This window comes from Colletes gigas, unplaced genomic scaffold, assembly GCF_013123115.1.
Source record: "Colletes gigas isolate AHSC1104 unplaced genomic scaffold, ASM1312311v1 Colletes_gigas_Sc00014, whole genome shotgun sequence".
Lineage (NCBI taxonomy): Eukaryota > Metazoa > Arthropoda > Insecta > Hymenoptera > Colletidae > Colletes > Colletes gigas.
This window is the reverse complement of record NW_025106643.1, coordinates 498605-512118: the sequence shown is the minus strand read 5'-3', so window position 1 is coordinate 512118 and position 13514 is coordinate 498605. Positions and strand designations below refer to the sequence as shown.

The 13514-nt window shown below is 38.0% G+C and overlaps 1 protein-coding gene across 1 annotated transcript; it reads right to left on the bottom strand.

Annotated features, from left to right (window-relative positions):
• Positions 1-5484: 5484 nt before the first annotated feature.
• Positions 5485-9699, bottom strand: LOC122399568 (TBC1 domain family member 13). Its single transcript, XM_043400335.1, has 10 exons — positions 9266-9699; positions 9129-9202; positions 8860-8985; positions 8619-8772; positions 8405-8561; positions 7542-7740; positions 6993-7194; positions 6782-6904; positions 6655-6712; positions 5485-6535 (listed from the first exon to the last, which is right to left on the bottom strand). Exons 1-10 carry the CDS (start codon positions 9283-9285, stop codon positions 6458-6460), a joined length of 1191 nt encoding a protein of 396 aa, XP_043256270.1. The 5' UTR covers positions 9286-9699; the 3' UTR covers positions 5485-6457.
• Between the last annotated feature and the right edge of the window lie 3815 nt (positions 9700-13514).

The window sequence follows — 13514 nt, the reverse complement described above, 5'->3', positions numbered from 1 at the left end:
ATAACGAAATCCTCACCCTTTTCGGTGCACCCTAAAGTTTAGCGATCTCTAATGAACTGGTAGTCCGTTAGTTAGTCTAACTCGGTCCGTCTCTCTTTCTCCCGGTCGTATCGCCATATACCGGGTGTGCTGCATACACAGCTAAATACATATGTACCCCGTGTTCCGTCGGCGCACACAGAGGGTGCTTGAAACGCGGAACGCTACGTACACGCTGACACAAATAAATCCTGTTAGCCGTAGCCGGGGCGCGAGAGAGCGCCGCAAAGCCGAATTTTCCCGACTCGCATCTGTGAATATTTGCCCGTGGGTAGCGCATTACATGCACGTTGTAATGCGCTCTAACTACGTTCGTCTCTACGATTCGGGCATCGAACGAACGCGACCCATCCAGCACCCCGTTGCAAACAGCCTTTCTATCGGCCAGGACGAACGGGCCTCACTCTTTATGGGGCTACGGAGCATTTACATTTTTACGGGATTACGATTCGCGTCGGGCTGGTTGCATGACCGCCCCATGGGAGGATTAACCGCAACACTTACATCTGTAATAACAAAGAGACGTTCGGGATGGCTGACGTATCCGGTTGCAACCACCGCTCTCTAACCCTCATCCCTTATATCAATTTAAGGGGGTACTATCGTCTGCACCTCAATTCAATATTATTACCAAATATATTAAAAATATATTATTACTAACTTTTTAACTCAATGAATGTATTCAACCATAGCCAACTCTGGAGTGTACACACACGTGTCACGCGACAGTCAAAGCGTTATTACAATACAACTTCATTCTATTTAACTTTTGGTAACAACAAAATTATTAATAGCTAGCTACTTTTTCATGCGCGTTTCATACATCTTTCCCCGTTCAATCGATTTGGTAGTGCTCGCGCGTATGCTTCATACCATCATCACTCAACGGAAGTTTTCGTTTTTGGAAAGGCAGAGCATCGTTACGATGGTCGGTTCGTTTCACATAGGGGATACAAGACGCGTGATTATTACTGACATGCGTTTAAGATTAATGCTACCACTGGAGAAATGGAAGAAGCGAAAGAGAAGAGCCGGACACGCTCGTCCTCTACGTACGGGGTTTATTGTGATATGCTAATGTAAATCACAAGAACGAAGTAAGAAAGTACCGTTTAGTTCCAGCAGTTTTTTACTTTTGATCCCTGCAAGACCACTTCCGTCGCTATTATTTCGCGTTTCGAAACGTTCGACATCTTTTCCAGTGGAACAACCGATATTTTTTCGTTAAACTAAATCTATTAATCTCTATGAGAAAACTTTATGAATAATAAATACTTTGTAACTTGTAAATAAATGTCTGAGAAACCACTGTCTCGATTGGTTTTGATTTTAGCTAATATATATCAGCACTTTCATCGCGTTTCCTCTGTCCCAGGGCTGATCTAACCATGCACCTGTCGCGAGCTGTATTGCAAGTAAGCATCGTCGAACGGAAACGAGCATTACATGTTGCAGAACGGATCAATGGCGGTGAGACCAAACGATACCTCTTCGCGGCTCGATCTCCCAGAAGAGGAGGCAACGGTTGTCGGTGTAGATGTCTATCGATCGCCGATAATCTACGATCGAGCGGACCGATTGCGGGGATTTATTATGTAATGGGACGACAAGCAGGAAATAAAATCGACTTGTAACGCCGTGACACGTCTCGCGGCGAGGCTGAAGTCACGTACAATGAAACGACAGGTAGATACGGGCGTACATTCACCGACATAAATAAACGATTAAGATCTCCGATGCGACGCCCGACAATACTGGACCACCAATGAGTCGATCGTCGATCGACAATGAATTCCTTCCGGTCGAATCTTTCAACGACTGCGCCGCGCAATGGTAGCGTTTCGTTTCTCTTGCATAGCCAGTTTTAATCACCGGTGCGGTACATTTTTGCTGTGCAAGATTGCTAAATCTTTGCACTGTCGCAATTTCATTCACGGCGGCTCGCGTAATTCTTTCGCACGCCACACACGATGACCCGTTAAGCAGAAACGCGCGAAGAGCAATAAATCGACGAAGCACGCTGTATCGAAGCCCGAATCGGGTTAGCTAGAAATCTATCATTTTTCGAGAGGCGTGCCGAAGCACTCGTTTAAGGTCAGAATCTATCGATCGGAGCCGCGGCGAGCGTGGACCACCGCTGAGAACGCTGGCGAACAATCTACCAGTCACCCTCCGGTGATCTTAGCACATTCGTCAACTTCATAGCCTCGTAACATCGAGAGACGAACTCGACTCGGGACGAGAGTAACGCACACATTCGCACGCCAGTGTATTTTAACCCTTTCAGGTTTTGATTTTATCTTTTCGTCGAACACCGTAGCGAAACCATCGATAAGCGTACATCGGAATTCTGACGGAATTACAGAACGACTCTCGGACATGTGCACGAATTTCTGGTGAATTTCCCAGAAAGAGCCAGATTTCGGCCATTTTCTCTTCCTTACTCTTTCCAAGACTACGAGACGTTTCAACGAAGTAATTAAAAACAAAAGAAAGGAACGAACTAAAAAGGCTCGGCTCGTTTCAAGAGCGGACGCGAAGTGCGCGTTTACGAGGGGCTTCGGGCCCGATGCGCAAACGTTTCCGTTTAATGGTACAGGTGGAAGCTTCCGTGGCGCCGTTGATGAACCAAACGGTCCTTCGTGATATCGAAAGCGGCCATACTCGGCGAGCCTTTAACGATCAGCATCGACGATCGTAAAATCCGCGATCTCTGATTAGCCGAAAGCCCCGAACCGTAGGGGTAGGAAGGCCGTCTGAGCGGCGAAGTAAATTTCAAGGTCCTGCCTTAACGACGGGGGCGTGTTTACGGTAGGCAATGTCCCCTAGTTTTTGTCCGCAGTTAGAGCCCGGTATGGCGGTGCTCTTAATCAAACTTTGATCGCCGCGAGCAGACTCCCTCTCCCCTCCTTGCCCTTCCTCTGTCCGCGCAAAAATCCACGGATATTAGCGAGAGCGTCCCGCGATCCTTTATGATCGCCGTGGAGCCGGCCTGAGATTATAAATCAAGCAATCAACCGCCATAAAAGTCCGCCTACGCGATCGCGCGAGCCTCTTCTTTCCGCAATCGTTCCGCGATTTTTCTTCTTTTCTCTTCTCCCAGAAGCTTCTTCTCTTCTGCATTTCCCAGCTCTGACACATTCTGTTTATCTGGACCGACAAAATATACTTAGAAACTGATTCGTATGTGTGATATTTGTAGAGGAACGCGCCATTCTGAATCTAAACGTCGATATCATTTTGAATATTTGGGGTATTTCTGGGACATAACTAACAGATCAAATTCATTAATTTTTCTTGCGGAGGCATGTTAAGTCCTGTTTCTCGCGATAGCGAATATTTGGCCGATAGTGTACGTAATATCGATGTTGCAAAGACCACTAATGGGACGGAGTTTGGACACCTTAACGTACGCTCATCTCGAAATTTGTTACCTCGCCATTCCAAGTTATCGCCACCTCCCCTGGCAGACACCCAGGCACCTACCCTCGAAATGTCGTGGCGCGATTGCGATTCGCCATGGCAAGGCTCTCGCCGCGCGGCGGACAAACCGACCAGCAAAGACGATTGTTGCGCCAACAAAATACGCGAGCCGAGTCGAGAAGAAAAGAAATCAGGACCAGTCTGGGGTCCCCGAGCATTGTCGCGGCTAGAACCGTCGCGTATATATAACCGAGGAGTTTAAGAGCACAATGCACCATAAATCAGCGATCATCGCGCGTTCCCTCGCGCGGCCGATTCACGCGGAACGCGTGGGCGAGTCCTCGCACGCGCTCCCCCCGAATCGCCCAAATCGCGTATCTTATCGTCGATTTTCCATTCTGCACGCCAATGGTAAGTAAGCCCGAATTGTCGGGAGCACGCGACGATTGTGATTCACGACGGTTTCCCGGATGTCTTTAGACCGACACACAGCGGGTCAAAACGGACGCACGGTAGGCCAGATTTAAAAGCGGTTCGATGAATCAAAAGAAACAAATCGAGAACCTATAAAGTATGTATTTCTTACGCAACGAGACGAAAAGATAGTCTTACATCTGATATATTTTGATATTACACTATTTTTCCAATTCGGATTCACTTGAATCGAGCGGCTCCAGGGACCACGTGAATTATTACACACCGATTTCGATAAAACGTTGTAAACAAATAGAGAAGCGTGAAATATTAGATCCCTGTTCGACAGCGTGAACACTGAATAGTTTACGAGGTATTTAACATGTTGACCGCCATGTGTATCCAATTGGATACACACCTATGTAAATCCAGGGCGCAGCGTGTATCAATTTGAATAGACACACACTTCCCACTTCCTACCAATTGTATATGAACCGAGAACATTGATTTTATATGGTATATTATAAACTCTAGTAAGCGTGTATCAATTTAGTCGAAGAATTGTAATAATAAACACATAATAATAACATATTTTATCATTAAATTTTTCATTTGCAATGATATAGGTATTATTAAAAAATTATTAAATTTTCCACAAGGAATTGATATTTTTATTTATATTTATCAATAAGCGTAGACATAGTATTATCAAAGATTCGTATTCCGTATGTGCTTCGACTATCGTATTACGAATGTAAACAGATAGACGTGCATCTAGTTCGCAAATGATCGAAACGTATTCTGATTTGTATTCACACACCGTGCAGGCCCAATCATTCTATTTGCCAGTGGATGAGACGAAATGAAATGAAATCTAGAAATTCGGCTTATTCTACTCGCGAACGCGACGGCTTTATTACTTTCATAATAATCATCCACTTCCTCTTCGGATAGAACGACGAATGAATATTTGATTAATTTACCCCAACTTCGCAGGTGTTTCTCGCCGAAAGAATTTCTCGTATTTTACATACGTATTTGCAATCGAATAGCATTTTGTTTTGATTAAAGTTACGTTGTATTCTAGCATCGATAACTGTACTAACAAAAAACAATATTAAAAGCCATACGAGAATTGCTTAAAAAAGTGCAACACAAATTTCTAAAATATATTATATATTTTCCAAAAATGTTTGGAGCCTTCGATTAAAAAGCTTATTTATTTCTAATTTGACATATTCAGACACTAATTAGCATAAGCACGACCAATCGATAATCGATAATCGACGATGAAAAATCGACTGATATATTTAGCGTAATTTGTAGCTAGCTCATTCAGTGGAACAAGAATCGCGGAAGATTATGATAGTGAAACAACAATTTATGCAAATATAACATTGTTTTATTTTATAAACGTAGGACGAACGACGCAGGTCATTACAAAAATAAGATTATAAAATATATTTCACTTAAACAGATTACGTGATTATTGCGCGTATAAACGATAATAATCTATTATTGTTTAATCGTTACAAAATGTATATCGAATCAACCAGTATTACACACGCACTCGCGCGATTTCACTATTTTTTTTATTATTCTTTATTTCTTTTAATTTTTAATAACTACTGGACTACCTTTTCATATTTTGTTCGTTAAGAAACAATCTTTCATTCATTTCAACTTAATAAATGGTTGCTTCGAATATTTAAATGTTTCTTGTCTCATTCTTGTTTTCTTTTGAAATATAACAAGATTTACTTCTTTAATATGGCTGAATATATCATTCACAGCACAGTTATACATGTTTTAACCCCTAACGAGAATCAGTTCTTACTCGTGCCAAGTAACAATTTCTTTTCCGGTTCTATAAAAGTGCTTACTACACATTTCCGCCTTTCTACTAATACCTGTATGTTTACTTAAATAAAAAAAAATGTAAATAGATCAATGAATACATCATTGTATTTTAGAATATTTAAATACAACACAACATGTGCTAACGAGTGTTGAAAATGGAGTTCAAATTGAAACAGAATTGATGAAGAATTATGCAACCATAATGACAAGTGAGAAATTCAATAATGTTTTGATTACCAGTTTCGTAAAAAATATAATCATTAAACTACAAAACATATTTTTATCGGTATATACTTTCTTATCTGTATTAAGTAATAGTTTATCTGTGTATAACAAAGTAATAACATTCACGAGCTCGAAAACCATCTCTCTTGTTAAAAGTTAACAATTTCTCTCTATCTCATCATTTAATAAGGAAATAGAGAGCTAAATTCAGATCCTATCGATCTGGGCTTATATAAAAAAAAAAAAAATCGTATTTCTTGAGTATAAAATGCTACCTAAAATTATCTTACTTCCCAGCGACTTTCGGACAGAATGTTCATTTTTGTTTCGATCAATTATTAACAAAAAAATGTTCGGGACTATATATAAAACCAAAAAAAGGGAGAAAGAGAAACAGAAAAAGATTAACGGTATTCAGAATGTGCCGTTAAAAAATGTTCAAACATCTTGTTCATGTTTTCAACTCTGCACGAAGTTATACGTGCGTGAGAATACGTTATGGCGAGTTTAAAGTTTTGCCTGCCAATGTCGCTGCTTTAGAAAGTACTATTTGAATATCCATTGAAGGAAAATTCTAAACATAGAATAAATTATATAATTTATCAAAGTGATAAAAAAAATTAAATATTCCATATTTTTATTTCGCTTGCTAGACTCGATGCACGTTTGAAATGAAATTCAAATTATACTTACTTGTAAAAGTTTTACGTTCGTAGCAAAGTCTCCGGCAAATAGTTGGTCCCTTAATAACCTAACAAATTTCACATATCGATTTATATTTATTCGAAGAATAAAATATCCTGAAATAATCGATACTTACAAAATCATGGCACAGCATATGTGTATCAGAAAGCTGAATCTATTCTCATCAGCGAATAAGGTATCCCAAATTCTCATAACATCCGGTAACGGAAATTCTTGAGACAGAAGAAGCGTCAACCATCTAAAGAAAAATTTATATCCGTACGTATCTTAATCTTTTCTTAATAATAGGGGTTAATAATGGGGTTTTTAATTTAATTTAATTTTACCTAAAACTGTAATATTGTGGACATAATTCCTGTTGGTGTAAACGCAACCACACTTCCGGATCATTAGTCTTTACTTGAGTAATAAGTTTACTCATCATTGAATTTATTCCGAACTCAGCTTCGTCTAACGACTTTATAAAAAAATCTCGAATTTCGCTCATCAAATTAGTAAAGCAAAAGAAGGTATCTGCTTCCGCGTGTTCTACAAATAATCTCATTTAAATTTATTTGGAAACCGCGTGAAAACATGTATCTACTATGCTCCGCTGACTTGAAGACCCGCGGAACGGCACAGGGCCTGAACCGAACCGTTCATCCCCATGTCTAACGTTCTCCAAGTCGCACATTCCGAGCCTTCGCCACGCAGTGTGACATAATACATGGTAAGAACAAATTTCAAATCTGCGTGTAATTGCCGCGTCAAATAGCAAACTAGAGTTCAATGTGTACGTGCGAATAGGTGTATCCCCTTCATTTTTTTCGCATTCCTACCGCGAAATTTCAAGTCCGCGGATCAGAGTACTTTAACGACAGTTGTTCGTAATTAACCTCTCCATGTTTGGTCAGGATCACAAGCAAACGTGTGATAAATAGGACCAACAATTTCATTCATGCCTTGCACATAACCTTGACCTGGATTGAGCTTAGCATAAAGAAAAAGTATTCTTTCTAAAACCTCCCAATGTGCTTCACCACCTTCTGCAAGTGGTGCATAATCTTCCACAGCTTTCCTAACGAAAACTGCTATCTGCAAGTAATTATATAATTTTCGATATTCTTCTTAACGACACCCACAGCTGATCGACAAGAAATTTGGAGGGAAAGTGAGGGAGAAATAATATTTCAGCGGTAACATGGTCTTTGAGTTAACTAGCAAAGAAATTCATAGTGAGTTCGCAGCTTTTGTGTCAAATTTTAATTTTGTTAACCGTAAAATATTAGTTTACAATATACTATTCCAACTCAGAATCGCAAGTGTATGGGTTTCTATGTGTTAGGTTGACTGTGTGTAGCTCGTGTGGCAAGATGGCATAAGAGAGGAAAACGCAGAGTCGTTGCCATCGAAACACAAGATCGAACAATGATCCAAGGTGAAAAAAAACTCACTTCCTAGGACAGTATTGTATAAGACGTCGAAGATATACTAATCGTAAACGTGCTTTGACTTTGTTTTCTTTTTAAACTCAAAATAAGAGATAGCCTCCCCATTCTCCCCTCCTCCCTCTAATTCTTCAAAATTTCCTATTCAGCTGCGTGTATCGTTCAAAAAAACAGCTATAATTGTTTAGAAGATTTGTTTCAAATAATTCATAAAATTAATGATGTTACCTGCTGCTTTCCATATCAGCATAAGAATATAAGAAATGAAGTTAGGTTTATCTTTTTCTTAGGTTATTCAAAAGTGTAATTACCTTAGTAACACCAAGTCCTTTCCTCTCCACATTTGCGCTTCTTAAAACTGTATGCTGTACTCTATGGTGTAAACGTTTCTGCCCACTGGAATTCACAATATCTGCACAGGGATAATCTGTACCTTGTTGAAAGAATGATATATCCGGACAGAGCCTCCTACAAAAGAGGCACTTACTTGACACTTTTCAAAATAAGAAATAATGCTAATCTTACCTAACATCTTTGTCTATCTGTAGAAGAACTTCGTTGTCCTTAAAATACGTTTGCCATTTGCTATCAGGATTTAAATTTAAAGGATGATCGTGAAACGTGACATCTACTCTTTCACCGTCTGAATTTATTTCACCAGGCATAACAATGAGATCCTCTGTAAACAATGAACATTTTTGTTACCGTTTAGTTTATTTACTATCCCACTAAGTGTTACGAGTAAAATAAAAGTTTGTGGTTATACTGATAAAAGTTTTATAGAGCATTCTTTTGCGTGTATGTGTTTCGGACCAACTAGCCCTTGTAGGAGGCAAATAATTTAACAAAAGTTTCCAACACAATGGTCTTAGTCCTCCTTCATCCGGTATTCCTACAAACAAGATTTGATTGGTAAATATAAACTATCGATTAGCTGCATTATTCAACCAAATCTTATACGACTCGGAGTATACAAATATTGGTTTACTAAAGAGATGGATAAAGAAGGATTAAAATAGACACAAAAGATCATACCATGGAAACATAATCGTTTCAAACAGACAAGATCTATTTCTTCATCATTCAAAACATCTTCGAATTCGTTTAATCTGAAAAAGTATAATTTCTAATTGAAAATTTCCTTGCTGATTAAAAAGTACGAATGGTATTACCTTTTTTTCAAAATACTCATCGTGACTGCGTGTGGCACGTGTAATACTGAATGAGAAATCCGCTATGTTCTTATCGGCATTCGATAGACGTGTGGGCGTATAATGATACCTATTTCTCACATTGTCAGTGCCCTGCTAGATTGACAGACGGACTAACCACCATTTTTTCACTCGCTCAGTCGACTGTCTTTTATATTAAATAATGATTCAAGGTTCTTATCTCATGAAGCGGGGAAATCTTTCTTATCATTGCAATATGGCACTTTATACTCGTGACTACAGGCACGCGAGCTATAGTTTCTGCAGAAGTTAATCTGATTCTAACCTAACCTATACGACGCAGATGTCTATTACGATACATCGAGAACAGGATTTTCTCCCTTCATACCGATCTAATTTCTCTCTTATCACAGTGTACTAAATTAAAATACCATTTAATGTTTAACATTATCTCGATTTCATAGATACGAAAAGCTAGAATTATTGAACGAAGATTATACAAAATCAGGTTATTGAACGAATTATAGGATTGTGGAATGTAAACATACAAAGTAATTGATCGTTCGACCCAAAGATAACAGTTTGTATCTTCCAAAATGTAATAAAAACAATGAAAATTGTTAGGAAGTTGTTTAATGAATTAATAAGTGTACAAACAAAAATTTGACAATTGTAAAAAATATTTCAATGACATAGCACGCATATTGGGGATCTACTTTTTGTAGAAATAGAATTTGAATTATACAAAACATGAATATTATATAATTTCAAAGAAAAATTAATTTCATCTCAGTGTTCGATAATCTCTCGATAATAATCTCGAAATGCAGTCACGTAAGACGCTAATAAAATTACTAAGAAAACACTGTTACATCGATAAACATTTATATGAAGAAACATTCATTAAAAAGTTTATCGACGTAAATTAAATTAATGTGTAAAAAATGTAGATTAAAATTTAAATGTAAAAAAATATTTCAATCGATCGATTTGCATATGAATCACATAATCGATTAAGATTCAGTCCGTAAGAGGAATTATCGAAACTATCGAATCTATTGAACAATGGACGTTTCGCGTAGTGCCGTTATAAAAGTGTAAGGATAATAAATCTTCAAGTAGTTAAATGCTGGTCTGGAATCTCTGTGTTATTCTTTTACAGACGTAGTTTGTAGGTACTTGGGATACCCTTGATCGCAAGTATCAACAAAGTTACTCGAGACTCGATGTTTAACCTTTCTTTCGAAAATACAGATCGAGAAGCATCGAGACGTTGAACCTCTCCCCTCCCTCCCCACCGCCTGTTGTTAATTTGCGGTGGTGACCGCTAATACTACGGTGTCGTCATTCGTTTGAAGGAAATTGGCGTGTCGAAACGTGTTCAGACGTGTTTACAGTATCTCATCTGATAAGGTATATACGGTTTTCCTATCGACAACTAAATGCTTCTAGAAGCTATTACTACGTTTCATTACTCTCTACCGGTATTTTCGTTTAACATTAATACGTTTCTATTACGAATGCAGTCGTCATCGCGAAAATAATTGAATCATTTTCGCGCTTTTTCTCAGATATCTAGTTGTCGTCAATTGTCGTTATGTCTTACTCATTTCGTACGACATACATATTTCGGATTTAATTTTTGTTTAATTACGATATAGGTACATTTATTCTAATACATTTGATTTTATGTTTTATTTCTGTTACACAGTCTAATTGAAATCCGAATAGGAGAATGCTACCGACAATCAATCGCCGCCATGTTACTTCGAAAACACAAATCGAATGAATTTCTAATAACGTGTAAGTATGATACAGAATTTTATAACAAATTAGTGTTACGATTAAACAAGAAAAAATTAACGATTAAACAAGAATTGTCTAACAAATTACTGTGTTACGATTAAACAAGACGAAATAGAACAGCACAGTTGTTTCTTATATTTTCTGTCCTCTTTTACAGACTCAAGACATCACATTACCAGATTTATGAACCTGGAGAACTTCTTGGGCGACTTTGGTGATGATTTCTACTGGATGACATCGTACTGCATCGTACTGGTCGTCCAGGTACTGCATTCTACATAATGAGTGAGTTGCATGCCAATTTTTGTTCCTCTGGTCCTCAATCATGTCGAAGGACAAAAAGGTCCGAATCGACACGAGTGACCAGTTGTATACGTGTTATCTTTGGCAAGTATAATGACCGCGGGTATAAATCGTACCCGTGAGTAGTAACATTTACTGATATTTTTTAGTTTAGGCTAGAGTCTTCTTGTACTTCGTGTTTTTTAAATATCATAAATAAATGCTTCACAGAGTAACAAATAATTTTTAATACGAACATTTATAAATGAAAATATATTAAATATTTTCATCATATGATTGAGTATCTAGGTGTTCAAATATGAATATTAATTATTTATTAACTTTATTATAAAAAGATGATTTTACAATATCATGTACAAGAAGACAATTCGCAACTGGTAGATTTTTTACTCAAAGTAACAAGCATTTGATACTTTTTTGATTCTTTTTAAATTTACTTTGACAACAAAATCGACCGAGAATATTTGAATATTTGAATTAATAATACAATAAATTTATTTAGACGATATATCGAAATGTTTTACAGTATATTATTTTATCATAACATCTTAATTAAAGCTTTTCCTTTCAAATATTTAAATTCCAATTAAAATAACTTTCTTTAATAATGGAATTTTTCATAGTTCCATATATTAATATTAATATATTTTAGTTTTAATACATCACAAATAAAGGGCTGAGAATTAAATAAAATATACCACCGTTTCTGTTATTTATTAACCACTCTTTCTAGTTTAGGATTTTCAGGATACTTTTCCGTGTTCGTTGCCTGAACTCATCCAAGTGCCCAGGTGCTACTTGGGTGAGCGATGACAACGGGCACGATGACATAGTTTGTAAGATTTATAATAATAATCAATATGTGAGCGGCTGACACTGCTAGTGAATCGTGCACGACGTACTGTCCACATGTGTGTGTGTGTGGTTAGGTCGTGGAAGTACGTCGTTTAACAATTTACATACAGAATTTTATAACATTAGATTCCTATCAATTATAACAATAATATTAAATTTCTATTTACAAAAAAAAACAGAACTTTTTAACGAGGCCTCAAACAACAAATTGGTATCTTGATTTTCATCTTATTTTGGCCTCTAGAATCTCCTATTAATATTTTTCCTCGAGGTGGCCGAACACCCTCTATGTATACAGTATATTTTATTAAAGATTATATTACATAGAGTAAAACGTTTTATATAAATATTTAATTATATAATAAATTTGCGCAATGGTCACTAGTCTTTGTCAGTCGATTTCAGGAAATGGTACGTACCTTTAGAGTGTGAATGTTTGCAATATTCGGGTGTCGGAGGAACCCCGGGGAGTCCTCTCTAGTTTAGGTCGCGCCCGAATATTATGCGTGAGAACCGTGGAGTGTTTGTTTGCGAGAATGAGTTTTGCAATTTTTTAAATATAGGGTTAGGTAGGTAGGTAACTTTTTCTCTGGTGTGTGTGCGCTTAATCTAAGTAGGTAGGGTCAGGGCAGGACTGTCCACATTAGTAATTCGGGTAGGCACGTTTTCGCGTGGCAGTTCTGTTCCTGTAGTTACGATTTCGAGAGTAGAAATCTTGCTGATTCAAACGGTGCACTTGTGCTGTTTGTTTCGGCTTTATTTTCGACTCCTCGAATCGCGCGACTCTTAAAGTCGCTCTCTCGCGCTCGCGGTCGTGATTAGGTCTCTTTCGAAACGTTCGTCGGGCTCGAGATTCACCACGTATGCTCTTCCAACAATTCGTGCATTGTTGGAAGACTACGAATTGCACAAAACCTCGAGCCCTGTCTTTCGTAAGTTTCAGGCGTCGGCAGGACCGCCGAAGAAAGAAAAGGCTCTCAATGAGCTGAAGAGGCCCTGACAAACTGTTTCAAGAGTGGGCTGCAACAAATGGTTTTTCATCTTCATCTTCGGATGAGAATGGAAAGTCATTCATGTTACTACTTTGTCATTATACTTGCCTGTAGTTGTAGTAATTGTAGTTTTTCAGATGGTACTTGTACCACAACGCCCAGTGTTGGGCAAATTGCGGGTTGCATTAGCGTTGCGAATTACGAATGTTAATCGCGTTTGTTTCCAAGATAGCGTTGCGAATAATTTGAACTTCTCCCGATTACATTTAGAGTTGCGTACGGTGAATACTTTT